The 26663-nt window shown below is 34.2% G+C and overlaps 1 protein-coding gene across 6 annotated transcripts in view; it reads right to left on the bottom strand.

Moving 5' to 3' along the window:
• Positions 1 to 26663, bottom strand: part of PCNX1 (pecanex 1) — a 183506-nt gene that overhangs the window by 106074 nt on the left and 50769 nt on the right. For 5 of the 6 annotated variants that reach the window (XM_064486077.1, XM_064486078.1, XM_031453981.2 and 2 more), the window contains exons 6-8: positions 20526 to 22232; positions 10952 to 11084; positions 5269 to 5453 (exon numbers count right to left, since the gene is read on the bottom strand). In XM_064486077.1, the coding sequence (XP_064342147.1) occupies positions 5269 to 5453; positions 10952 to 11084; positions 20526 to 22232 (2025 nt within the window). The remainder of the gene's footprint in view (positions 1 to 5268; positions 5454 to 10951; positions 11085 to 20525; positions 22233 to 26663) is intronic. The other variant, XM_031453983.2, reaches the window with a different exon arrangement.

Genomic DNA, 26663 nt, shown 5'->3' with positions numbered 1-26663 from the left:
TGAAGGATTTAAGAAATTCTTTGAGAGTAATTTCCTTCTCAAAATGTTAACTTCAAAACTTATCTGTTACAATTTTTTTAAACTAAGTATGCATGGAAATGAAGTCTATAAATAAGGAATGAAACCATCCAAATTTTTCCAGCCAGGTTCTAAGTTATACTTATAACTCAGTTCTTAAAATTAAAATTAATTACGATGAACAACTATGCAAGTTGAATATAGATGATGAAAACACACTCTCTTCTGCTGAATAAGCTACTAAAAAGATTCTTATATACCATCCATCTTCACTGAAGTTTTCCACCATGTCCAATGCCACCTGGTGATCTTGAAATGCTAGTTAAAATGCAACAGAAAAATAAGGATTCTCAGGGTTTAATATAGAAAATGGATGTGGTTATCTATTATGACCACAAAGTAAAAATGTAGAAAACACAGTTAAGGAAAACTTAGGCTTGGAATTAAACAATGCCTGACTGCAAGTTTCCTTTAATCAAAAAAGGCTACTGCTTACTTTAAAAGTAAACAGACAATTACTACGTGTATATGCAGACACATACAAACATTTATATGCACTCAAGCATATACTGGCACAAAAACAGATACATGGATCAATGAATCAGAACAGAGAGCCCAGAATAAACCCATACACCTATGGTCAATTAATCTTAGACAAAGAAGGCAAGAACATACAAGGGAGAAAAGACAGTCTCTTCAATAAGTGGTGTTGGGAAAACTGGACAGCAGCATGTAGATTAATGAAATTAGAACACTCTCTCACACCATACACAAAAATAAAATAAATCCAAGAATATATACATAGCTCATACAATTTAATAGGAAAAAAAAAACAACCCAATCCAAAAATGGGCAGAAGACCTAAACAAGCAACTCTCCAATGAAGAATTACAAATGGCCAACAGGTACATGAAAAAATGCTCAATATCATTAATTATCAGAGAAATCCAAATAAAAAATACAATGAGGTATCACCTCACACCAGTCAGAATGGACAACATTCAGAAGTCCACAATGATAAATGCTGGAGACGGTGGGAATGTAGTTTGGTGTAGCCATTATGGAAAAAACAGTATGGAGATTCCTCAAAAGACTAAAAATAGACTTACCATACGATTCAGCAATCCCGCTCCTGGGCATACATCCAGAGGGAACCTTAATTCCAAAAGATACACGCACCCCAATGTTCATAGCAGCACTATTTACAATAACCAAGACATGGAAGCAACCTCAATGTCCATGGACAGATGACTGGATAAAGAAGATGTGGTATATTTATACAATGGAATACTATTCAGCAATAAAAAATAATGAAATAATGCCATTTGCAGCAACATGGATGGACCTGGAGAATGTGACTCTAAGTGAAGTAAGCCAGAAAGAGAAAGAAAAATACCATATGATATCACTTACATGTGGAATCTAAAAAAGAGACAAACAAACTTATTTGCAAAACAGAAACAGATTCTCAGACATAGAGAACAAACTTGTGGTTACTGGGGGAGTGAGGATAAATTTGGAGTTAGAGATTTGCAGATACTAACTGATACATATATAGAATAAACAACAAGTTCATGCTGTATAGCACAGGGAACTATATTTGATATCTTGTAGTAACTAATGGTGAAAAAGAATACGAAAACAAATATACGTATGTTCACGTATGACTGAAGCATTGTGCTGTACACCAGAAATTGACACAACATTGTAAACTGAGTATACTTCAATAAAAATATATATATATACACAAAAAAAACCCTTCAAAGTGGCTTAAAGACTTAAACATGATATAAGACATCATAAACCTCTCAGAAGAGAACACAGGCAACACATTCTCTGATATAAACCGTAGCACTGTTTTCCTAGGGCAGTCCACACAGGCAAGAAAAATAAAAGCTAAAATAAACAAATGGGACCTAATTAAACTTATAAGCTTTTTGCACAGCAAAGGAAACCATAAGCAAAACAAAAAGACAACCTACGAAATGGGAGAAAACATTTGCAAACAATGCGACTGACAAGGGCTTAATTTCTAAAATATACAAACAGCTCATATATAACTCAATAACAAAAAACCAACCCAATTCAAAAGTGGGCAGAAGACCTAAACAGACATTTCTCCAAAGAAGACATTCAGATGGCCAACAGGCACATGAAAAAATGCTCAATATCACTAACTATTAGAGAAATGCAAATCAAAACTACTATGAGGTATCACCTCACACCAGTCAGAATGGCCATCATTAAAAAGTCCACAAACAATAAATGCTGGAGAGGATGCAGAGAAAAGAGAACCTTCCTACACTGTTGGTGGGAATGTCATTTGGTGTAGCCGTTATGGAAAACAGTATGCAGATTCCTCAAGAAAACTAAAAATAGACTTACCATGTGATCCAGCAATCCCACTTAGGGCATATGTCTGGAGAAACTCTAATTCCAAAAGATACATGCACCCCAATGTTCATAGCAGCACTATTTACAATAGCTAAGATATGGAGGCAACCTAAATGTCCATGGGTAGATGACTGGATAAAGAAATTGTGGTATATATATATATATATATATATATATATATATATATATACACACACACACACACACACACAATGGAATACTAATCAGTGATAAAAAAGACTAAAACAAACAATGCCATGTGCAGCAGCATGGATGAACCTGGAGATCATCATACTAAGTTAAGTAAGCCAAAAAGAGAAAGAAAAATATCATATGATATCACTTATACATGGAATCTTAAAAAAACAAACAAACAAAAAAACCAAAACAAAGACAGATTCTCAGACATAGAAAACAAACTTGTGGTTACCAAGGGAGAAAGAGGGTGGGGAGGGATAAATTGGGAGTTCAGGATTTGTAGATACTAATGACTACATATAAAATAGATAAACAACAAGGTTCTACTGTATAGCATAGGAAACTATATTCAATACCTTGTAATGGCCTATAACGAAAAGGAATACATCTATATAAATAAATCACTATGCTGTACACCAGAAATTAACACAACATTGTAAATTGATTATATTTCAATTAAAAAAGTAGTATAAATATAGTATACACTCCCACATGTAAAAATTTCACATTTAAAATTTTCAATTCAAGAAACTAAATTTGGAAGGAAGCAATCCTTTGTACTCTACACTTTCATGGAATATCATGGCTAACTTTAACATATTTGCATATACAGTACCCAAATTCATTCACACAAAATTATCTTACTTCTGCTAATTAACATCACATAGATAATTAAACTATGCAACAAAAATATTCTAGTGGGCTATATTATAAAAATCAGTGTCTCTACCAATTCCTACAAGTTCAGCTGTAGTTCATTTTTAGAATCTTCTGTGGCCAACCCTACATGCCATGAAACAAACAGATACACACTGTCCACTGATTTTGTGTCTTGTGCTAATTATTATTAAGCATTCAATTTGGCAGCTTTCAACTACCACATGGCCAAGAACAAACTATTAGAAGGCAGTTAACACGAAAAATAAAATCCAAATGTCAAGAGAATATCCTGAATATTCACCAGTAGATGCTAAAGTCACCTCCAATCAGAAGAGGCTTTTTATCCTCAGAACTATTGAGATAGTTGACATGTATATTAGTCTCAATAATCTGCATGTGGCTTCAGGACAGAACTTTATAATTAAATCTTGCTTAGCAAGTTTTTGAGCACATTAAGAATCTTTACACAGGAAAATCACCTACTGTTTCAATTTATTCTTGATTTGACTTAAGTTTAAACATCCAAAATGGATCAAAACTAAGCCTTTTATTTTAGCTAATCTACTACCATATCATCAATGGACAATGGTGACAGTGACTATAATTTACATTCACAAACTGACAAGTCCTCTGTTCATAGGAACTTTGGGTTAACCCAAGAGAAATGTCAGTAACAAGATACTATTTACTGAATATATTTGCAACTAAAAAAGTAACACTATTTTCAGTCAAAGCAAGTAACTAAAATTGAAGTCTACCTCACGCTCTCGAACACCTTCTTTATAGACTCTCTTGCCTCTTCAAATTATAAACTCAAAAGCATTTTAAAATTAAAATGCTTTATTGACTTCTCACTTTATTTAGAAATCACCATACATTCTAATGTATAAATATATCTGATGACCATTTTCAACTTTCTATAAGATTTGCTAAAGATGATTATTTTCATCAATATGCATATCTAATACTTATTAATTCTCTCTATAGCTAAAGAGTTTTACAAAATGAGAAAAGGGTCAATAAATAAATAGTGTATGAAATTTTATTATGCCTAATTTGGGCATCCTACATCATATATCCTTCTAGTCGAAGCGTCAACTGGATTATCCTCTTTATAAATGAAAGACAGTTATAACATGGATAAACAAGATCACAGTAAGCAAATACAATATTTTCAAGTGTGTATTTTTGAATAAAAAGATCTTCTTCTTTATTATATTTACTTAAATTACTATTAACCTGCATTCTGAGCACAAGAAAGTTGATCTGTACAGAGAAACAGAAACCAAAGTAGTATGAAATCCTGTCTCTTTAAGGCACAAAATAGATAATCAAGTGGATATGCATCACTGAGGTTTTATATTATACCACCCCTCTGAAAATTAACTACTTAATAACTTTATATTTATAGATGTATTAACAGGAAAAAGAAAAAACTTTATAAAATCATTTTTGTTTTTAGTATAGAGCCCTGATGTCCTCAGAGTACTGCGTTTAGAATTTATAGTAAGTCATACTGCAGATAATACTGAAGTAGCATACAGAATACCTAAAAGAAAGATTATACAGTAACACACCATTAGAAAGTATTTTTGCCTTTCCTGCAGCACATTCAGATAATTCAAAGGAATTAAGTTTTAATCAAAATAATTTAATAATAATAATAAGATTTTTAAAACTCAACATTTCACCACATGGTACAAATGCCAAGAAATAATAGAAATGTCCAAATCAGTACAAAAGAACACTAAAGCATGAACATTTATTAGTGCTTTTAACTACCTATTAATAAGAGACACACTCAAAAGAAAATGTAGAGAAAAAAATTGAAACAGAAAAGGGACAAGCAAAAATCAAATTTTCCTCACACACAGGGCAAATCCTATAAAAAGTGCTCTTATGCATAGCTTCTATCTCAGGAAAGAACCACAATCATTGTTACCCTTTATCTGTTACATCAAAGTTTTATATCACCAAGATTACATAAGGCCTGCATACCAAGTTCATCGTGCAAACTGCTGCCGCCTACAGCAGATGCATTGTCATGTGATGCTTCTAAGTGGAGACTCCCATTTCTCACCAGCAAGGAGGCACTAGCACTGAGCACTGCAGCCTGGGAAGGGGGGCGGGACTGGACTTTGACCTGGGCTGTGGACTGCTGGCCTTGCTGACCATCTTGAAGGCTAGGAAAAAACATGGATTGGGGAGACATTACAGGGAAGAAAAGAGAAAACAAATTGCTAGAAGTCAATATAGAAAACTAATTTCAAAAAAATAAAACCGCTTTCAATGTAAGAAAGAGCCAATGAACTGCAAAATATGCAGATTATACTGCTGGCTTAAAACTTCTGGTCCTTAGAAATCTGATTCATGGTAATGAATATAGAAAAAAGTTTAATGTGTATGTAAATTAACCAATCTGTGCCATATTTCCACCTCAAGTCAACAAAGATCTAGCATAAGGAAAAAGAAGTCAGTAAAGAAGAATTTCAAATACGTTAAATATATGTAGGTTGTAGCTGGTCTCCCATAGATAAAACCTATTCTTCAGTTCAATATACACTTTTATTTATAACCTTGATATAATTATTCTAGAACTGTTCCTCAAATTAAAACAAAATTTCTATGCACTTGAAAACCAAAGTATCTTCATCAAATGCAACCAATTTTGCATCCGACAATTTTGAATCAAAAGAAAATTACAAACTAGTGAAGAAAACTAGAATAAAAAGCACTGACTCAATCAAGTGAAATGAAAATGACTGCTGAGATGCTGGAAGAAGCATAATGAACAGAGAATGTGTTTTTTCTATGAGAAGACTACATATTTCTGAAATAAGGCTACAGGCTTTATATACAAGGTTAGTTAATGATAATTATGTTCCCTTAATGAATTTTGTTATTATCCTTTCCAATTCATATCAAAGTTTTATTACAACCCATCATTTTAGAAAACCTTAAAAATAACCTGGAAACTAGTAATGTCTCAAAGCATATTACAGTCTTTTCTAAACTTTATAAAAATTTTAAAATACTCAGTATTTTGTAATTATAAATTTATTATTAAATTTATAAAAATTATCTAAATTACATAAAATTAAGAAAGTATATTATATTCTTAACTCATTTTATATTTTTATTTTAAAACACTATGAATTTTAATTTTCTTAGTTTAATACTCAAATTTAAACTAACGAAACACATGAAAACACTTTGAGTATAAGTATTACATGTCATTCTATACATGATGTTCAGTGCAACTCTGCATTTTTACTAAAATTATCAGATCTCTTAGGAATAGGAAGAATGCTACGTCAAATAGCCTTATTCAGTAACTTTATCATTTTCTTGAGTATCAACTTGTCTCTAATCCTCTGAATTTAATGCAGTGTCTTCTCGGACATCTACAAAACAACAAATTAATCTGCTGCAGGCTGTGAAGAGATAGCTGAAGTACAGCTGACCCTTGAACAACGCAAGGGTTAGGGCGCCAACCCTCTCCAGAGTCAAAAATCCAGGTATAATTTATCAGGCCCCTCCTAATCCACAGTTCAACATCCAAAGATTCAACCAACCACAGATCATGTCACTCTGTAGTATTTTTTACTGAAAGAAATAGGTAAATAACTGAATCAATGCAGTTCAGACCCGTGTTGTCCAAGGATCAACTGTAACCATAAAACAAAAGACTAAGTAGAAAATACTACATACGTTGCTTAACCCTGTGGTTATGGCAACAGAATACAGTCTGGAACTATGGTGTCTAACACATCAGACACATGTGACTAAATAACTAAAATTTTAGTTCCTCAGTCATGCTAACCATATTTCAGTGCTCAAAAGCCACGTAACATAGCTGGTGGTGACCATGGCTACCACAGCCACCAGAGCGAGCAGAAGCCAGTAGTCAGTCAGTGTCTACCCTGCTGCACAGAGCAGATGACAAAATATTTCCACCACAAAAAGGTCTATTAATTACCACTACCTGAACATTCATTTTTCAGGCTTCTTTTAGAGCCAGTGAAAACTATACACTTTAAGCAGAGCACAAAAATGTATGCAACATATGAAAAAATAAAGTCTGTAAAAATGCTGACTTGTCAATGCTTACCAGCACTAATTTTTAAAGTCATAACTATAAAAGTAATCATTTAATAACTTCTTTGGAGTAGAAACTTTGTACAATAGAACTGAATCAAGAGATGATCTTAGGATAAACTCATATATGTTTGTATATAACAGACTTATCATCTGTAACTCTTCCTCAGAAACTATCTAAACTTGTCCATAACCTTATCAAAATTTCACGAGAGAGAAAACTTGGAGTAGCTCAAGTACCCTGTCACTTCAGATTCAGAAGACACAATTTTATAATATATACTCAATACATTTTCCATCCATTTTTTCAGTTAAAGTCATAAAGGTGCTATCTGGTAGTTGGATGTATTTTAATGTGCATGTATTCGAGAATACACTAATCTTCAACATATCCAAATATATAACAGATTTTCAAAATATTAGGTGATGCATGAAAATCAACTCCAGAATAAAGAAATCAAGAATTTGAACGTCAAAAGCTAGACATAAAATATTTATGTCCCCTGAATTCCAATTTTCAAAAGTCCTTCAACAAGAAAAAAGCCTATTATGTTTGCAGAAATTGCTAAGAAAATATTCCTGAAGGGTTGTCCTTCACTTTAACTAATAATTGACAAGAATTAATCTTTTTCATAGTACCAATTACATATCAAAACTACCAGTTTCAGAAAAGGTAGCAACTATTTCACAACACAGCAAAAGGTAGATATTTAAGTCTCTAACTATCAGTTATCAATAACATCACTGACATGCAATCTTATTAATTAGATAGCTTTTTCAATTTAAACAATAGGAAAATATAGTTGGTCTTGGGTCTTTCCTTCCTCTGTATCACTTACTTAGTATTTGACATGTTCTGCCTTATACTGTTAGTCATCTTTGTATCTTCCCAACTAAAAAATAAACTCTAAGAGTATGATCACATTATTGCTATGAATCTTCAGATCCTGAGGAGCGTCTTGAACACAACACCAAACAGCAGTTATTTGGTGGATTCATTCCTGAGCACCACAAAATGACCCCTATGAATTCCCAATCATGGACTCAGTTATTACTATGAACTTATTTGCTTATAGATCTTTCAATCTCACATTAAAAAAAAAAATCGAAGTAAAGTTTTTTTCCCTTCTCCCAAATGCACTGATGGTTTATACTCATTCTAGTCCATTAACTAGAGTTCTGAAAGGTATCATATTTAGGTTGATAAATATAGAACTCTTAATAGTATAAACATTTTAAATACTCATCTTTGTTTTTACCTCTAGTAACTGGAAGGACTAACAAGGGCCTATAAGGCTAACGTAACATAAAAAAAAAAAACCCTTTAAAAATAATTCTGAAATAAGATATCCTAACAAGCATAAAAAATACATGCAAATTCTCTTTGAGAGGAAATTGATAATTCACTCCCAATCCTTAGAGACACACATTTTACCAAGTTGCTTTTTAGACTGTCGATTACTTATACTATTCATTAAAGTTTAAAATAAGCTAATAGATTTTATTGATATTTATAGAGTAAGTATAATTGAAGTATTATCGTATCTGTACCATTTTTTTTGACAAACAAGTTTTTCAAGTTTTGCATGACCATGCTACATTTGTCTAAAGATGAGATTATCATTACATAATTCACACTGAAAATTAATACCACTATACTTTATCTGAATATTTTTGCAATTAAAAAGGATGATTTTATTAAATTGGTGTTTCTCCTAATTCCTCACAGCTAAATTTTATCTTATTTCATCCATAATGAGATTAGCCTATTTAAGATACATGCAACTTTGTACCGGAAGTATCATGGAACCCTAACAAAATCTACATGTTGACTACTGGAAGAGCACTTTCTAAAAATTCTAATGTGAGCCATTTACAAATAAGTTTCATGCTATATCCTCATTTGAATGGTGATATATTTAAAACCTTAGAAGAACATAGAGAAATCCTATGTGGTTGACTGGAGTTAGAATACAGTTCTTTAATATTCCACCAGGCAGAGAAGAGGGAAAAAAATTGTCTACATTTGTTTGGTGAGTAAGATCCAGAGAGTGAAAGGATTTAAGACTAAAAAGAGATTTTAAAAAAAGAATTAAGAAGTATCAACATGGAGTGAGAAGGTAAGCAGAGAAAATGTCTATGGCAAGTATTATTCAAAAGGAAAAAGAAGGGGTCAGAAAACACAAAATACACCACGTAAAATGAAATGCTGAACTCTTTCTGCAGGTTGGGACTACACCCCAAGTCCATCACACAAAAAATGTTAGTTCAGGGAGCAAAGGAAATAAAAAAGGAGGGCTCACAGAAAGCAAAAGTGCTCAGAAAAAGCTTCCAGACCAAATGTTTCCTTTCATTGGTTGTACTCCCATTTTTATATTTTAAACAGTGGTTTAACTAATCCATACTCCATTTTATAAATTACGTATTACGGCAGGATTAATTAGGAACATGACCTGTGAAAGATAAAGTTCCTGACTGTAATGTAAAGCCTAGAAAACTAATCAAGCCTTAAATCCCAGGAATATAAAATAAAGCAGTATTTTAAAGGAACAAGGATTTTGCTACTCTCCTGAGTAAGATTTTAACAGAGGAGGGATTTCTCTCTTCCAACCTTGCATGCATTCAACAGCAGTTGCTTCACCAAATGTTCCCCCCTTTGAATTTCAAATTAAAATTTAGGAAAATAATGTGGGTAATGGTGTTTTGGGACAGAGATTAATAATAGTATATGGTATAATAATATATGCACTGCTTAAGCAAGCACATATATTTTTGTCCATATTTATATTCTTAAATTAAAGCACAAGACTTTTGAATAGGTTTTTAATTGAAGTCATAGACTCATTAGATTTAACACAATTGAGAATAAAAGTTACTAAAATTTCAATAAAAACTATGGCCAAGATTATAAATAGATCCTTTTTTAATTAGGAATATTGGAAAAAATTTAAATTTTTTTGTTCGGTATATTATAGTGGTTGAGAAATTCAACACAAATGTACACACATGTACACACACACACACCCAATTAACCATAGTTTACCAAAAATTAAATATTCTAGTGTCCTGTCATTTACTAGGTCCTGGCAATTCATATTCAAGCAATTCAAAATATATCACATTTTAGTGAAACAAAATAATCAAACTGGTTTATCAAGCTAAGGTCAGTTATCTGTTCCTCCTCAATGAGCTCACCCATCAGTCCAGATTTGTTCACAATGAGCACTGTTCAAGATGCTGGGGAACAATGCTGCATTAATACTATTAATTTGGAGTAGGAAAAAAAAATGAAAAGCTGACTTAAGGCCTCTACATTTTTATAACTGCTCTAAAGTGATTTTTCTGATTTAAAACTGGCTAAACCAACCAGATCATTTGTTTAAATAATGCAGCGTAAGACATGCACAATGCAATAGGCTCATGGTCACATGCAGAGAAAGCCTAAAGAGCTTACAGGTATAGGAGAGAAACTGGAAGGAAAAAAACAAAGCTATTTAATAAACACTTTCTTGCAAGTGACAGAACAGGTTAGAAGGTCTGTTACATGCATGCTAAAGCTTGGTGGAATTTTAAAATACCATACCTTAGGGGTGATCCGATGAGCAATGTAGGAGGGGTAGGGTTACTCCCTGCATTGTGCCGGCGCCGTACTGCCTGGCGCCTAAATGTGCTGCGTTCACGGCGAAATGACACCGCCTCCTCGTTGGCCTGTGCTGCTGCATCAAGACAGACTTAGGTCAAATAGGAGCCTAGGTCAGAGATGTTAATAGCAGCTGAGCCTGTCTCTCCCTTGACTTCCCACCCTCAAAGGTAAAGCAAACCTGACTAAGCCCAATGGTTTTCATATTTTCACTGTTTATCATATCAGGGAATCTGCATACCTTTTTTATTAAAGATAATTGTTTCTTTAAAAATAATGTTTCTATTATCTGGCCTCACCATTTTCTCTTCAACTTCAATTTTCTATTTTAAATATGCTGTTTTAAATCTTAAAGTCTCATTTATTTAGTCCCATATTCCTCCACTAGCCCTTTAATTAAGTCAGCCTTGTAAGTACATTATGTATTTGTTAGTTCTGACTAAAGAGAAAATGGCATTAGTTTCTTACTTTCATGAAGACAGCAAAAGCAGCAGTGGTAGTACCTCGCTTGTGACAACAAGGACTAGGCAGGAAGTTTATCTCACGCCACCCTGTGCCACAATTTTGGCAGCATAAATGAAACCAATGACTGCTAGGTTATACAACTAAGTTTTTAAACGTTCAATTCAAGATACCATGAATATATGTTAACTGTAGAGTACTTTGTTGCCATCAAACTTTTTGCCCCGGAACTGGCCCCTCTACTTTAGGAAGCATAAATCAGCAAAATGGCAAGTTCAAATACCCATAGCTTAGTAAAACAAATCCACACTAAAACCAAATATTTAACAATGAGAAAATCACAATCAAGGCTTAATAAAATTACATAAAATTTTACAAAACCATACCAATTGACTGATTTAGGTTTCTAAAACAAAATGCAAACTGATGTTTATCCATTTGAATCTAAAACAATTGTTTCTTATGGTGATTTAAATATTTTAAGTATCATTTTAAGAAAGGGTATTTTGATACTACATATGAATAAAGGCAAAACAACTTAGTTCAGAAAGCCTTTTTTCCCAAAAAAATGAAAACTTTTTTTTAGCAAGTATGAAATGGATCACAAAATCAAGAATGTTGTATTTGGATTTCAGTTCTATTACAATCTGTCTTGACTTTAAAAGTGTTACTAATTCTCATCATTATACTGCTTAGCAACAGCCATTTCTATCAATTTAAGTGTTGACTTTAATAAACTATAGTTTTAAATGTTTACATTTTTAATCCCCTCCCCAGGCTGTCCCAGTAAATATTCTTTGTGTAATTAAACCATTATAATTAGAAACATACAGATTACCCCCAGAAGGTATGGACCTCTCTGTCTTTAGGCATTGTTTTCTTTTATTAAAGGGATGACAAGCACAAAATTATTTCATCCACTTAGAAAGCTTCTGACAGTAAGAAGTGTAAGTCACAAGTCAGAGGACAGCAATTTACATTACCTCTAGCCTTTTCAGCTCCCGCACTACAGTGAGATTCTAAAGTTAGACAATTAAATCAGAACTGGGCTTTGCAGCTTGGAATCCAAATCAAATGACTCCTGGGACTGCTGTTTTTCTTTCTCCAGTTTTACTGAGATTTAATAAAAATTCCATTAAATGTGAAAAAGCTGTTACTTGTGATGTAAAAGCTATATATACAAAAATTATATATGACCTATGAGAACAAATAACGCTGATTAAATCTCATTATTTTGAACTCAGTGTCCAATATGGTAGCCACTAGCCATATGCGGCTATTTACACCCAAATTAATTAAAAGTAAAGAAAATTTAAAGTTCAGTTTATCAGATTCATGAACCACATTTCAAGCGCTCAACAGCTACATGTGGCGAGTGGCTCCCATTACCAAACAGTACAGATACAGAATATCATCACAGAAAGTTGTATTGGTCAGTGTTGACCCAGAAAGTCAAGGATGACTTTTTGTCACCACAATCTACAAAGCATACTGCGTGCTCTGCCTATTCCTGACAACCAAGACCTCAATAAAGGAAACAGCAACGAGCACTGTCACAGAGAAGAAAACATATAATATTGGCAGGGCAGTCACTGATGAAGGGTAAAACAATGCAATGAAGACAAGCCACTTGAAAGAAATGAAAAATTAGATGAGTGATTTGTATACCTGTTAACAATTCTTAGACATCAGTAAGGTTAATTTGGGTTATGAAATTTTAAATCACTATTTTAAATCTCAATTCAAGACTTATTTTTTGAAATTATGTTGAAGATTCATATTCTATTGTAATAAATTACTGCTCAATTTACAGATCAATTTACTTCATTAAGAAACTTTCAAACATTCTCTCTAGTTTTAGATATTTTGTTTCAACCAAAATAAGAGTAAGATTTACCCAGATATAATTTACAGAAAATAATTTAATCCATAAATGTACTAAAATTATTGAAAAGGATTTAGAAAAAAGCAATATAAGACACCTGAATGCTGAGAATAGGGAGAAGGGAAACAGGAAATGATTTTCTTTACTATCTCCTTTCTACTGAAGACTTAATAGGGCTAATTTTAAATAAAAGCTAGTTATTCCATAGCACTGGGATGAAAAGACAAACTAGTGTCCATTTACAGTCAAAATGTTCTTTGGCTTCTTCAGAAAACATATTTCTTTTTGCTAGTAACACATCATTTTATATTTTGTTATCTGCAAAATAACTATTAACACTATTTTCTTAATAAAATAGTTTAAGAAATACGTCAAGATGAAAGTTTAGACATCCATTGAACAATGTATTAAAATGGAGTTATAATTACTGCCTGTGTTATCCTCTGTAGTATTCACGGGATAAATATCTAATGATAAAAGAATATTCAGTGTTTACTATAGCCATTACTTCAACAGTAGCTAGGATCACACATTTGACTGAAACACTATGCTATAATTTATGGTCAAAACAAGACTAAACCGTGCCTCCCTGGTAAAGTGAAACTTATACAGAACATCTCCACTTGGAACAGGTTCCATCGGGGGTCCAGTTCAAGGAGAAAAAGTGTCTTTAAAGCTTAAAATAATTTGCTGTAAGCATATTTAGTCACAAGTTATAGCCTTACTTGATGAAAATTCACTTCTACAATACAATTGCAAAACAAATTTTTTAATCCTTTATAAGAGAAAGAAAACAACAAAATCTTTTAACTAGGAAGCCAGAGAAGAGAGAAAAAACACGTTTTAAAACCTGGTTTTGAAGTTGACATTTTGACATTGCTTAAAACTCAGTATCCCCTGGCAAAGAATAAATTAGCTAGTATAACAAGAGTATAAAATGCAAATAGTAAAAATTTAGCACTCTAGGTACAACTAAATTTTATGCACGTGTAGGTAAAGGAAAAAAAATCACAAACATTCAAGCGATAAAAATTATGAAAGACATAACTTTCAAGGACAGATAATTAGACAAATGTGAGCTTTTTAATAATTTTTTTTAGATTATAAGAGTCTTGATTTTCTAATCATTTCTTTGTGTTAAAAAAAAAACTTCAAGGCGGGGGGGGGGTATAGCTCAAGTGGTAGAGCGCATGCTTAGTGTACACAAGGTCCTAGGTTCAATCCCCAGTATCTGCTCTAAAAATAAGTAAGTAAACCTAATTACCTCCCACCCAAAAACAAACAAACAAACAAAAATTAAAAAAAACAAAACATCAAGAGACTGAGTTATGATCACAGTAAGTTTAAAAGAGAACTTCAGATAATTTAGCTCTTTAATTCTGGGTTAGTGATACAATCATTCAATTAAGTTTAAACATTTACTGAGTGCCTAAGGGCAACTCATGCATAAGGCACAGATATCCCAAGACATTTTAGACAGCTGTGGTCTGAACTATTCCGAAAAAATCACAAAGAAAACAAAATACACACCTCCTACCTGAGGAGTTACTTCCCATTTATTTCAATGAGTTAAGGAAAATTCTACACATTCTATTATGAATTATATTAATGCACTAATTTTTTAAATGAGGGTGTTAAAACAGTAGACTACCAGGTTGTTTTACTCTGTGAAGGAAAACAAGGGAAGTATTAAAGGCACTAATATACTTTCAGGATGACTGGGTTACACAAAAGAGCATAACATGGCAAGGTAAGAGGTGAGGGTTGTTCATATTCTATTCCAAAAATTGGAAAGTTATGAGCAAAACTATGTATAGAAAAAGATGCATGCCACTTAAAAGTGACAAGAAAGATACAGCTGACTGCTTAGTGAAAGGATTCATGGGTGGTAAGTTACTTTCTAGTTGTCATATCTTGCTACGGCTAGCCTCTTGCGATAGCTCAATTACTATTAAATGAATGAATAAAATTTCAGACAGAAGAAATTCCTCAAGAAAGGTGTTGTTTTCAGTGAACAGTGTCTATTGCAGGAAAGAAGGGATAAATCTGGGAAGATAATAAAAATAAACATGTGTTTTGGTATCACAAATGAATCAGAAGCAAGTTGTTTAAGCAAACATTTTAAAGAAAGAAAGATGAAAGTATGAAACAAATATATATACACACCTCAGAAAATTTAAAAAACATATGCAAACATTCTGAAATACACTGAAATATTCTTCAAGGTAAAAATTATCTTACTTAAAAATAAAGTTACTACATGAAGAAATGAGTATTTCAGTGATTTTGCAAAAATACTTTTAAAGGAAGTATTTTAGTCTAGGCATTAAATCTATTTTATCTCAACAGCTTTTCCCTTTCTTACTTTCCATATCAGCCAAGAACAATGCTAACATCAGGGTGGAAGGATTTTATTCTAATATAGAAACAAATGCTTATAAGAATCCATGGCACAACTTCTAAGCATTCATTCTGAATTAATTTCCATCTATGAAAATATTTTAAGGGACACTCTAGTTTTTGATATGCAAATCAACAAGTAAAAAAACCACAAACTTATCAGCTGTGTCTTGACTTAAAGAATTTACATATGCTTATTGATACTTTCCATAATCCCAGGCAGCCAAACAAATATCGCTGGGTAGATGAAGTTAAATGATACTCTGGACTCATTACACAGGACAGTTCCTAGATGATATAGTTTAAGGATTACTTACTTTCATAGGTGGTACCTAATTTCTTTCAATCCTTTGCATATTGTCTGAAAGACAGACCTCTGCTGGAAAACTGTACTCAGAAACAATTTTGAATATATTTTCAGGAGAGTCACTCAGTCAGAGGTCATTAGTGAAGAACATACATTTCAAGTGACATATATGAAAAGGAAAGCATCCTTATAAGTGATTAAAAGGCATCAGTGTCTTTCTTGGTTCTCATAGTAAATCTACATACAAAGCACTTTTACACAACCAAGCTTGTTAGGGTCTGATCATTAACTGTGAGACAGGCTGAAACAGTTACTATTATTGTTTTACAACTGAGGCACAGGTTTAATGGCTTGACAGACTGTCCACTTAGAAATTAGAGGTAGTATTAAAATGTAACTGTTAGATTCCTTATCCAGAACTTTACTGCTGCTAGAAAGAATGGGTTGATTTAGGAATTCTATACATAAATCCTTATTTGCCTTATCAATAAAATACCTCTTTTCTTGATACTGTTTTAACAGACCATAATTTTTCCAAGTAACTGAAGCAGCCAAACCTGTTTACCACACTTAATGAGCATTCATCTATGCAGTTGTATGTCTAAACTTTCTACTCAGCATAGACTAAATGGAATATAATCTTTCCCTAATGTATCTGGGTCAGTCACAAATACATTTATTAGAGCATTATACTTAATACAGCATTAAGTTATGATACTATGATGTCCCTGAATATATTAAAGGAGATAATTTGCCCCTGCATTTAATGGCCCCCCCACCATTGTTTTTTTGCTCTGGTTTGTATGGTTTTTCCAGCTTCTGAAGAGTTAGCAGTGGATTTCTTCTGCTGTCATCACTTTGCCTCTACAAACACCCTACCCTTGCTACTAATTTCCTTCTTCTAACTTACCATGTGGAATGGAAAATCAAAACATTAAGTTCATTAGAATTTAGAGTCCTTCTATTTAGTAAAATACAAAAGATTTAATTCACATATTCTTGTCTGTCCAGTCATCTTTGTCTTTTCTTTCAATGATATTTAGGATCAGAATAACCAAAATAAACCTTCAGTTTACACATATGGCACAAATACTTATGAATTGCTTATCAAAGAGATTTGGCTTTTCTTTAAATAAAGCAAAACTCCCTCAACAAAAGAATATCTTTGGTTCCCAACACAAAAATATTATATAATAGGATCCTATTTGATGCTCACAGAATGGTGACCCAAACATTACATTCAAAATAATTTTCTCAAACAGAAAAACAAGTTAAGAAATTCAGAAAAAATACCAAGAATAATACAGAAAATATAAACCTTTCCATTCTGGTTGTTCTTTATTGTCTGTTGAACTATGCAGTAAATAAGTTTAAGTGACCCAAAAGAAAACAGGATACTTTTCTATCATATGCAACTTGCCTATACTTTTTTATTCTTAAAATATTTAGTCATAAGTTATTAATGATACACTTTGTAATTATTACAGAAAAAGTAAAAACAAGAGATCAACAAAAGAAAATGCCTGAGTCTGAATCTAAAATATTTCCTGCCTAAGCACACACAGAACATTACAGATAATATCCAACTTTAACCAAAATACTTGATTAACGGTGAGAAATCCTATAACAATCACTTGTTATATGACTGAATATCAAAAGATAAATTATATGACATATTGCTACCAAAATAAGATTAAAATCCATATTACTAGATTAGATGTCAATAAAGATGTTTTTCTTTTTGATATTGTAAGGAATTATGAATTCAGGTATTTTTATTTTTTACTATACTGAGTTTCACAATGGCACAATTAGAGTACTTCTAATATATTTCTATATTTAATCATTCTCTTCAACTTTAAGGACAGGAGTAGCCTAACAAACTGGTCTGTAAAACAGAAACAGCAGCACTATTAAGCATTTACTATGTGCCAGGCACTGTCGGGAGCATTTTACATCAATTAACCCCAATATTCTTCACAAAAACCCCATGAGATGGATACTATTATCGTCCCCACTTTAAGATGCAGAAGCTAGGACTCAAAGAAGGGAAGCAGCTTTCCCAGAGTCAGGACTATAGCTGAGCCCAAATACTAACACAGGTGTCATGACTCCATGTCACTGTATTAGACAACCTCCTATTTTAGAGTATTTCATTCTAGTACTTTAAAGTACATTTCCTAGTTCCATTCTTCCACACTACCAATACCATTCAGCTTAAAGACAAGACAAAAAGAAACCATGAGAGAACTCATCAACATGTTCAAGTTCATAGTTCATTAGGATGAAGTCTATTTATGGATTAAGTACAGGCATATGAATGGTCAAGCAGTATCCTGTGCTGTGTTGACACATTTCAGGAGTACAATATATAAAGTAAAACAGACAGCCAAGAAAAATTTCTCCTAAATTGCCAAAAGGACTAATAGCATTCATACAACATATACTACCTATTTGAGATTCTATATTATTTTAAAATAATGAAAACCAAAGTATATCCCCTCCCACATGTCCAACCTTCCAAAAGGCCCAAAGAAGACCCTAATAAAATGTGATCAAAACCAACCAAACATAAACCCAATATATTAAGCAGTTTAGTTTTGCTCTTATTCTAAATACAATGATGCTCAAACAAAAATAGCCTTGAAAATACCCTCCTTTGGCAAAAAAGATGTTTTTGAAAAGCCCACAGATGATTACATTTATTCCATCTAAAGCGCATGGAAATTTTCAGTTCATTATTTATCGATAGTTGATGGCTGGTTTATTTGTTTGTTTTAAAAATAAGAACACAAACAAAAGAAATGAAAAGCTGGAATCCAGAAAAATGAGGGCTCATATTAGTCAAAGATCTGCACTCAGAAGCAAGTTAAGACCTTTCATATAACTTTTCCTAAAAAACAGAACCCCCTACATTCCCTATAGAAAGGAGATGACATTTTAAATACAAAGACGTAAGATTTACTAGAGCTCTTATATATATTTCAGTATTTACAGTTCAACAATATTTAGAAAGACAATATTTTTCTATCATTACGTATTAACTTAAAATTGATTTTAATGATGACTTTAATAAAAACTAAGCTGTAATTTAAACCCAATGGTTTCTTGAATACTGTGAACATATCTGATATGATCTGTGTGGGAAATCACTTAGAGCATTTCAGACCTTTAATGAAAAACAATGACAGCCACATCAGACTTGAGGGAATTTAATTACTATATTGTTACCAAATGGTTATAATCACTTCAAATATAATTAGTTCTCAATATTTAGGTTTGATAGACTATTTCCTTCTTTAGGTACCAAAGATCACTTTTTTTTCACATTCCCAATAGAAATTAATCTTTGTTAGGACCTATACTGAAAGAGAAACAAGAGAATGTTTACCACATTATAGATTTTTAAAATACTGTGGGTGAAATTAGAATTCTTTGGGCGAAAAATCACATTCCTTACGTTTCAGAATGTTTGTAAAAACAAAAATTCAGCTTAACTTTTCATAACAGATTGAACGTTACTACCGCAATAGACTATAATCTTCGAAACTAAAGATACAAGCTTTATGAAAGGATATGGGATAGAGGATAAAGAAGCCACATGCTAGCAACAGAAGACTTCATTCTTCTAAGTCTACTGAAGAACAAGATTCCACATTAACCAAAACAGAATAAACAAACTATTCTGGGCAGGAGGAAATACCAAGAAACAACTCTGAAATAAAGAAAATGGCTAATACACAATGACAATATAAAATCACCTGTCGAGTTTCGCATAATTTCCCGTAAACCTGAATAAACTATTACTTTAACCAAAACACCATCACTGTTATTATAGGAAGCATCATATATCTACTAATGGATAATAAATGCCAATATAAACTACAAGTATCAATTTAATAAACTTTTATGTGAAGTTACAGAAAAAAATAAAATGTTTTTAATGCCTGAAACTTGAGTAAGCAAGAAGTAAAGAGACAACAAAAAAGAGCCACAAGTTTTCAAAGTACACAGTCAGAGCTAAAGCAATATTTGAAAAAATCTTATATAACAGGTTGAATGATCTAATTCCAAAAGTTCAGTGGCACATAGGGTATAAGAACTAGCTAAAAATGGCTCGGTGCCCTAATAAAATTCTACATTTTGTTGCTGCTGTGGTTGTACAGTGGAGGAAGAAGGCCAACTTTTTGTTATTCCTGGTAAAACATTAACAGGCAACTGGCTCAGAAGAGGTGAATGCCATGGAGAACAATTCGATACATTTAAATAACAACTGACAAAACATTTTCTTGGTGTTTACACCGAAACCTTTTCTAAGATAAGCATCTCCCTCTTCATGGAAGTTTATTTTAACAACACAGTAGAAGAGGGATATTAACACACAGTACACTTTAGTAAGGATTCTACTCAGTAGTACCAAAACCTGCAGTGACTCTCTGGGAAATTGCCTGTAATTTACTTACCTCCGCTGACCGTGTCTTGCTCTTCACCTTCAGGAAGCGCAACCTGGCTTGGCAAGCTATTCCTAGAGCGAGTGACTGTCTCTAACTGGGAAGCCCGTCCCAACAGAGATAGCTCGTCTAGCACCTCTCCCTCTTTGGCCTCGAGATCCGATTTTGAAGTGGTTAAGGGTTTTATACTTTCAGGTGCCATTAGCCTACTAGAGTCGTTCAAACAGGCTACTGTGCCGCTGTCTAGGCTCAGCACTCGGGCCCGGGTCTTGGCACTATTTGTGCTGGAAGTCCGTCGTGCTGTCCGCTTTTTGCCAGCCCCCTCAGGGCCCAGGTGGGCTTTGTGTGTGTGCTCAGAGTCAGTGCCCCTTTCTTTAGGGGCATGTTTGGTCTTCAGGGCACTGTATCTGCCCTCAGGAGACTGACACGAATGAGAAGTGGTGCTGGACGAGCTATCGCTGCTGAACTGGTGAGCAGACTGAACACTCGATGCTCTGCTCAAGTCACTTTGGTCACTGGAGTCCTCATCATGACAGAATACAGCACTATGTGGCTTGGTGCCAGATACGCCTCGAAAGGACACATAGTCCCTATGCCGACTTGAATCAAAACTGCTAGCCCGTTTTTTTCCTGTCCGTCTCCGGCCTGACTTATGGGTAGAGGCTGTCCGGTGGATTAAGCTAGAGGATTTAGGCCGTACATCCCCTTCCTTTTGCTTTCCACCAACATCTTTACCAACTTTGGAATCCCCCGAAACAGCTGACTTATCGCTCTGCTCCTCTTTGTTTTCAGCAGTTTTCCCAAGAGGCGTGCCGCCCTGTGAAGTAAATTCATTTGCGTGGGGATTTTTATTGGCTTCTTCGGAGGCAGAGGTGCTGAGATCTTTCTGACTGTGCATATCATCAGAGGTCTTAGACCCCTGGGCCTCCTGAGCCCCACTATTTGCACTCACTTCCAAGGCAGTCTGTTCACTACTAGTCCTTTTGTCGCTGGCACAGCTACTCTTGTCCTCTGGGTCAGCACAGCACTCTTTCTTCTGACCACTTTTCATCCCGACTTTGGGAGACTCCTCGTGCTCTGACAAGATGCTCTCTATGTGAGTGGAGCTGGTCTGTTCGCTTTTGTAGCTGCTGACGGTACTGTGAGTGTCGCGGTCCGTCCCACTGCAGTAGCTCTCCGTCGACCCACTGCTGCGCGTGCTCAGGCTCCGCAAGCTGTCCATGCTTTTGTCTGCTTTCAGGGGTCTGCTCTTCCCACTTCTGGTAGGTGGCTGAGAATTACTGCTCTTCAGCTCACCAACAAGCTGTAATTCCCCAGATAAACAAGAATTTTCCACCAGGGATTCTTTGGATCCAGAATGAGGCTTGGAAGATTCTAACTCACTAACCGGATCTAACCCACGTCTTTGCTGATACAGAGGGAAGTCATTCAGGGAAGTGTCTGGAAAAGCCACAGCAGAGCTGGAAGTCCGTGGTACACCTCGCGGCCGGTGATCTTTCCTGTAAGAGTGTGAATGTAAAGGGACGAGGGAAGCTACTTCTGTGTCACAGGCGCTGGACAGGGACTGATCAACATGGTGGTGGTGGCTCTGATTTGGCAGGCTCATTTTGTCACTGAAATCCCTTGGTAAGTCCTGTCCACATGAGGATAAAGAAGGCTGAATGGAGATGAAGGAATCATTGGACACCAGACGGAAGAGCTTCCGATCAGTTGCCAAATCTGTTTCAAACACATATTTGGAAATGTTAACACAAATCTATAATCTGTTTTTCTACTGTTTAACAATGGAAAGAATTCACAGCATACAGTAAATCAAGCATAAAGAATTCTCAAGTAGCTCACTGAATAACAGCTGGCCAGTCATTCCAAAGGGCTGGTTTCTATTTCACAGCTATACAAAGAAAGCATTCTACTAATGGAATGAACTGAAATTTAAATCATCAAATAGCCTCAGAAATGGTTCTATAAACTATCAACAATCAAATAAGAGGCAATAAAGAATTATATTAAAATGGACCTGGATTTCTATGCGAGTTCTATCTCTAACTTAATAACTGAGTAATCTTGGGTGACCTTTCTAAGCCTGTTTCCTCATCTATAAAATGTGGTATCAATCTCACTGAGTACCACAATCTATTTCTAGAAATATATGCTAAAGGATAAAATCTGAGTTAATGACAGACACTGCTTAGTACAATGCCTGGTACAATTACTGGTAGCTATCATTATTTTATCTAGCAAAATAAAAAAATCTTTTTGAAAAACTAGTATCATTGTTTCACAAATCCACAAAAACCTAGAGTAATCAGAAACAAGCAAAAAAACAAAGGCTGACCAATGCCCAAACAAGATATGATATAATGATCTAAAATATTTTACTGTTCATAGTGGTTGAAAAAATTAAAACCATAATTACAGCATAAAATAATGCATTTTATCTTTCATCATTGATGCAACAATTATAAAATGCTTCATGAAAAAAATATAACCCCCTTTACTTGTAGGACTATTCCTTTAACCCTCTAGTTTTGGCAGTGATTAGTTACTTGAGCTACTATATATACTCTATACACATATAAGTACAGATATAAATAAATCCATCTATCCAACTACCTACATTGTAATTTATCTTGAAATAAAGCTTGACAACCACATTGCACAACAGCGGACTTTTTACATATGTATAAGGATGGTTATATCTGCAACTGTTAGTTCAATAAGAACAAATATTATTGTCTTATCTGTCATAACTACATAGGAAAAATCCAGTAACAGATTCTATAGTAAGTCAGATTCTTTCCAGTAGAGGTATCTTAAATAATAAAAATACAGACTTTCCCCTAAGATTAATATAAAATAAGGATGAACTACTAGAACTATTTATGTACTTAAAAAAAAAACTAAATGTAGATTAGATTTAAATAATTAAAAACTAGAATGTACCATACAGATTGTGATTTATAAATGACCCACTCGGCTTTATCACATGTTTTGAAGTCCTCAAGATAAGTGAATCCAATGTTCTTTTCATTTGTCCAAAACTGAGCCACTGTACTTGGGTTCTTATAGTCTCTAAAAACCCAAATTAAAAAGTCAGCACTGATGACTGGGGTATTGTACTGTACAACAGGAACTGACACATTGTAACTGACTATATATACTTCAATTAAAAGAAAAAAAAAGAATCAATGAAATTAGTTGCCTGGAAAAAATAATAAAAATAAATAAATATATTTTTTAAGTCAGCACTGTGTTTGCTTTTCTGTAGTATTAATTTATAATGCTATTTCTAAAAACTCTCAATACATATCTCTAATAAGCAATCATGGAATGGTGCAATAGTCACATTTCAAAGATATGAATTTTATTTAAAAAAAACTCTAAGCAAGAAGTTAAAAGTCACTAATTCTAATATACAACAAAAGGCTTTAAAATGATAATAATGATCAACTTCAGGAGGTTTTAGGAAATTTTCAAATAAATATGCTTTCTTATACATTTCTTACTGGTTGTAGCAATATAATCTAAGACAAGCTCTAATCAACCCAGAGGGATACTATTTTTCATCTAATTAAACTTCTTTTTCAATGACTGCTACCAGTGCTGTTCAGGATAAGAAAGGCATCTCACATACTGCTCACGGTGGTGCAAACTGATGTAACCAACCTTCTGCAAAAGAAATCTGGCAATAGAGCCAAAAGCATTCAAAAAGTACACTTACCCTTTGATCAGTAATCTACTTCTAGAAATATGTGCTAAAGGATAAAATCAGATATGCCTACAAGGTTTTTAGCAAAAAGTTGTTCATCTCAGGTTGTTACAAAACTTCTTAAAACACAAAAGTACAAAAATGTCCCAAAAAAGAGGTTGAGTAAATAATGCTGTCTTATTTTTAGTGTCATGAAGGCACTCAAAATGTTTCAAAGATTATATAATATAAGGAAATACTTAAGTGAAAAAAAAATGGCACTCCATAAAAAATGTGATTCATTTGTCAGAGTTAAAAAGGATAGTAGGGGTATATGTGCATACATTTGTAGGAAAGGAATACATCATATTTAGCCATAAAAAGGAATAAAGTCCTGATATATGCCACAGCATGCTAAGTGAAAGAAGCTAGATCTAAAAAGCCACATACTATGTAACTCCATTTATATGAAATGTCCAGAATAGGCAAATGCATAACAACGGAAGATAGATTAGTGGTTGCCAGGGGCTGGTTGGAGGAGGAAATGGGGAATATAATGAGTATAAGATCCTTTTTGGGGAGATGAAAATGTTCTGGAATTGGATGGCGGTCGTGGGTGCACAAATCTGTGAATATTAAAAACCACTGAACTGTACACTTTAGAAGGGTGAATTTTATGCTTTGTGAATGATGTCACAATACAAAGTAAGGGGAAAGTGATATGCCAAAAAAAATTACCAACAGTTATCTCAGTGGCAGAAGTGTTTAATTTTAATTGTCTTCTTCATACTAAACTGTATTTTCCAAAATTAACATGTATTACTTTTATAAACAAAAATCATACTTCCCTCCTCTTCTAGATCATTCTCATCAGTTATAAAAAAAAACAAGCTGTTATTTCTCTTACATATTCTTACAAAATCAAATTTCCCCTCTATCCTCACTTCCTCTGCTAGCTATCACCTTACATCTCTCATCTCCTTTACAGAAATTCACTGAGTAGTCTATATTCACTGTTTTCAGTTCTTCTCCTCTTACATGTATTCTAATCTAACTCCATGAAAAAGCTTACCAAAGTTACCAACAAGCTCTACACTGTTAAAGCCAACGGTCAAGTCTCAGTCTCACATAACCTGACCTATCAAGCAGCAACACGTGACAAAGCTGATCACTGCACTCTCCCTGAGATGCTGGGGTCCCTGGGATCCAACACTTCTACCTGACTAGCTGCTCTCAGTCTCCCGGATTTATTACACTGGAGTGGCTCAGAGCTCAAGAGTTTGACCTGCTCATTTTTCTTTCATACTATCTTTTGTTGTAGGTCTCATTGAATTTTCTGGCCTCATGATAACTAAAACTTGGAGATATTTGTAATTAGTTCCTTCACATTCTACCCAGCCCCCATACTCGTATGGGGATGGACTAGAGCTGTGATCTTCGGTAGGGAAGATGTGAGTGAGGCTGGAGAGGGAAACTGCAGATAATACCTCTTAGAAGAGAAAATGTAGAGGATACACCCCCACATCCTCAGTTTTCTCCCAATCATCCTGAATCACGTTGGTAAAACAAGTGCCAACTAGTCAACTAATTGCTAAGCAACTAACTAAAGGTCACTGTCCTGTAAATGCAAACCAGCCAGAGAGTCAGAAGAGCCCCCTTTGATAGTCAAGCCAGAATAAATGACAGCCACTAGGTGGTGCCAAATGGTAGCCAAAACTCTACCTGTTTGGGTCAGGGATTCAGGCCACGGAAACTCCAGGCCAAGTAATCACATTGGCTCTCCCTGTTAGTTTACCAATTTCAAGTTAACCCAACCCCACAATTGACATACTGATTCTTTTTTTTTCTTTTTTTTTGAATTTGTAAACTGAAAACTTCTAAATTTAAAACCTCAACCCAGATTTCTCACTTGAAATCCAGACCTTAATTATCTACTAATTATTGCTGCTTAGAAGTCTAGCAGCATCTCATACCTGGTATGCCCAAACTGAACTCCCTCTCTTACCCTCCACCATGCTGTCCCCACCCTAAATCTGCTCCTTCTTGGCCTCCCCCCTTTCAGTTACCGGGGACTCCCTCCCTCCCCAGTGCTCAACCCAAAAGAGTCATCCTTGACTACTGCTTCTATCACATGATACAGCCAAATACATCAACACATCCTCTCTCAGTAACATCTGCCACACAGTCAGACCACTTCTGTTCCCTGATTACTGCAATAACTTGCTCACTGAGCTCCCTGCGTCAGCCTTGCCCCTTTTAATATATTCTCAACACAGAAGCCAGAATGATTCTGTCAAAAAGTAACCCAGATGATGTCACTTCTCTGCTCAAAAACCCTTTAGCAGTTCCTCATCTCACTGGAAATTAAAAGCATAATCTTTCAAATGGCTTATCGGCCTATATAATTTGGCCCCTCACCTACCCTGCACCAGACTCGCTGTGTTCCTGCCTTAGAACTTTCG

Source organism: Camelus dromedarius, chromosome 5, assembly GCF_036321535.1.
Source record: "Camelus dromedarius isolate mCamDro1 chromosome 5, mCamDro1.pat, whole genome shotgun sequence".
NCBI classification, from domain to species: Eukaryota; Metazoa; Chordata; class Mammalia; order Artiodactyla; family Camelidae; genus Camelus; species Camelus dromedarius.
The sequence above is the reverse complement of the archived record's forward strand: the minus strand, read 5'-3'. Positions and strand labels throughout refer to the sequence as shown.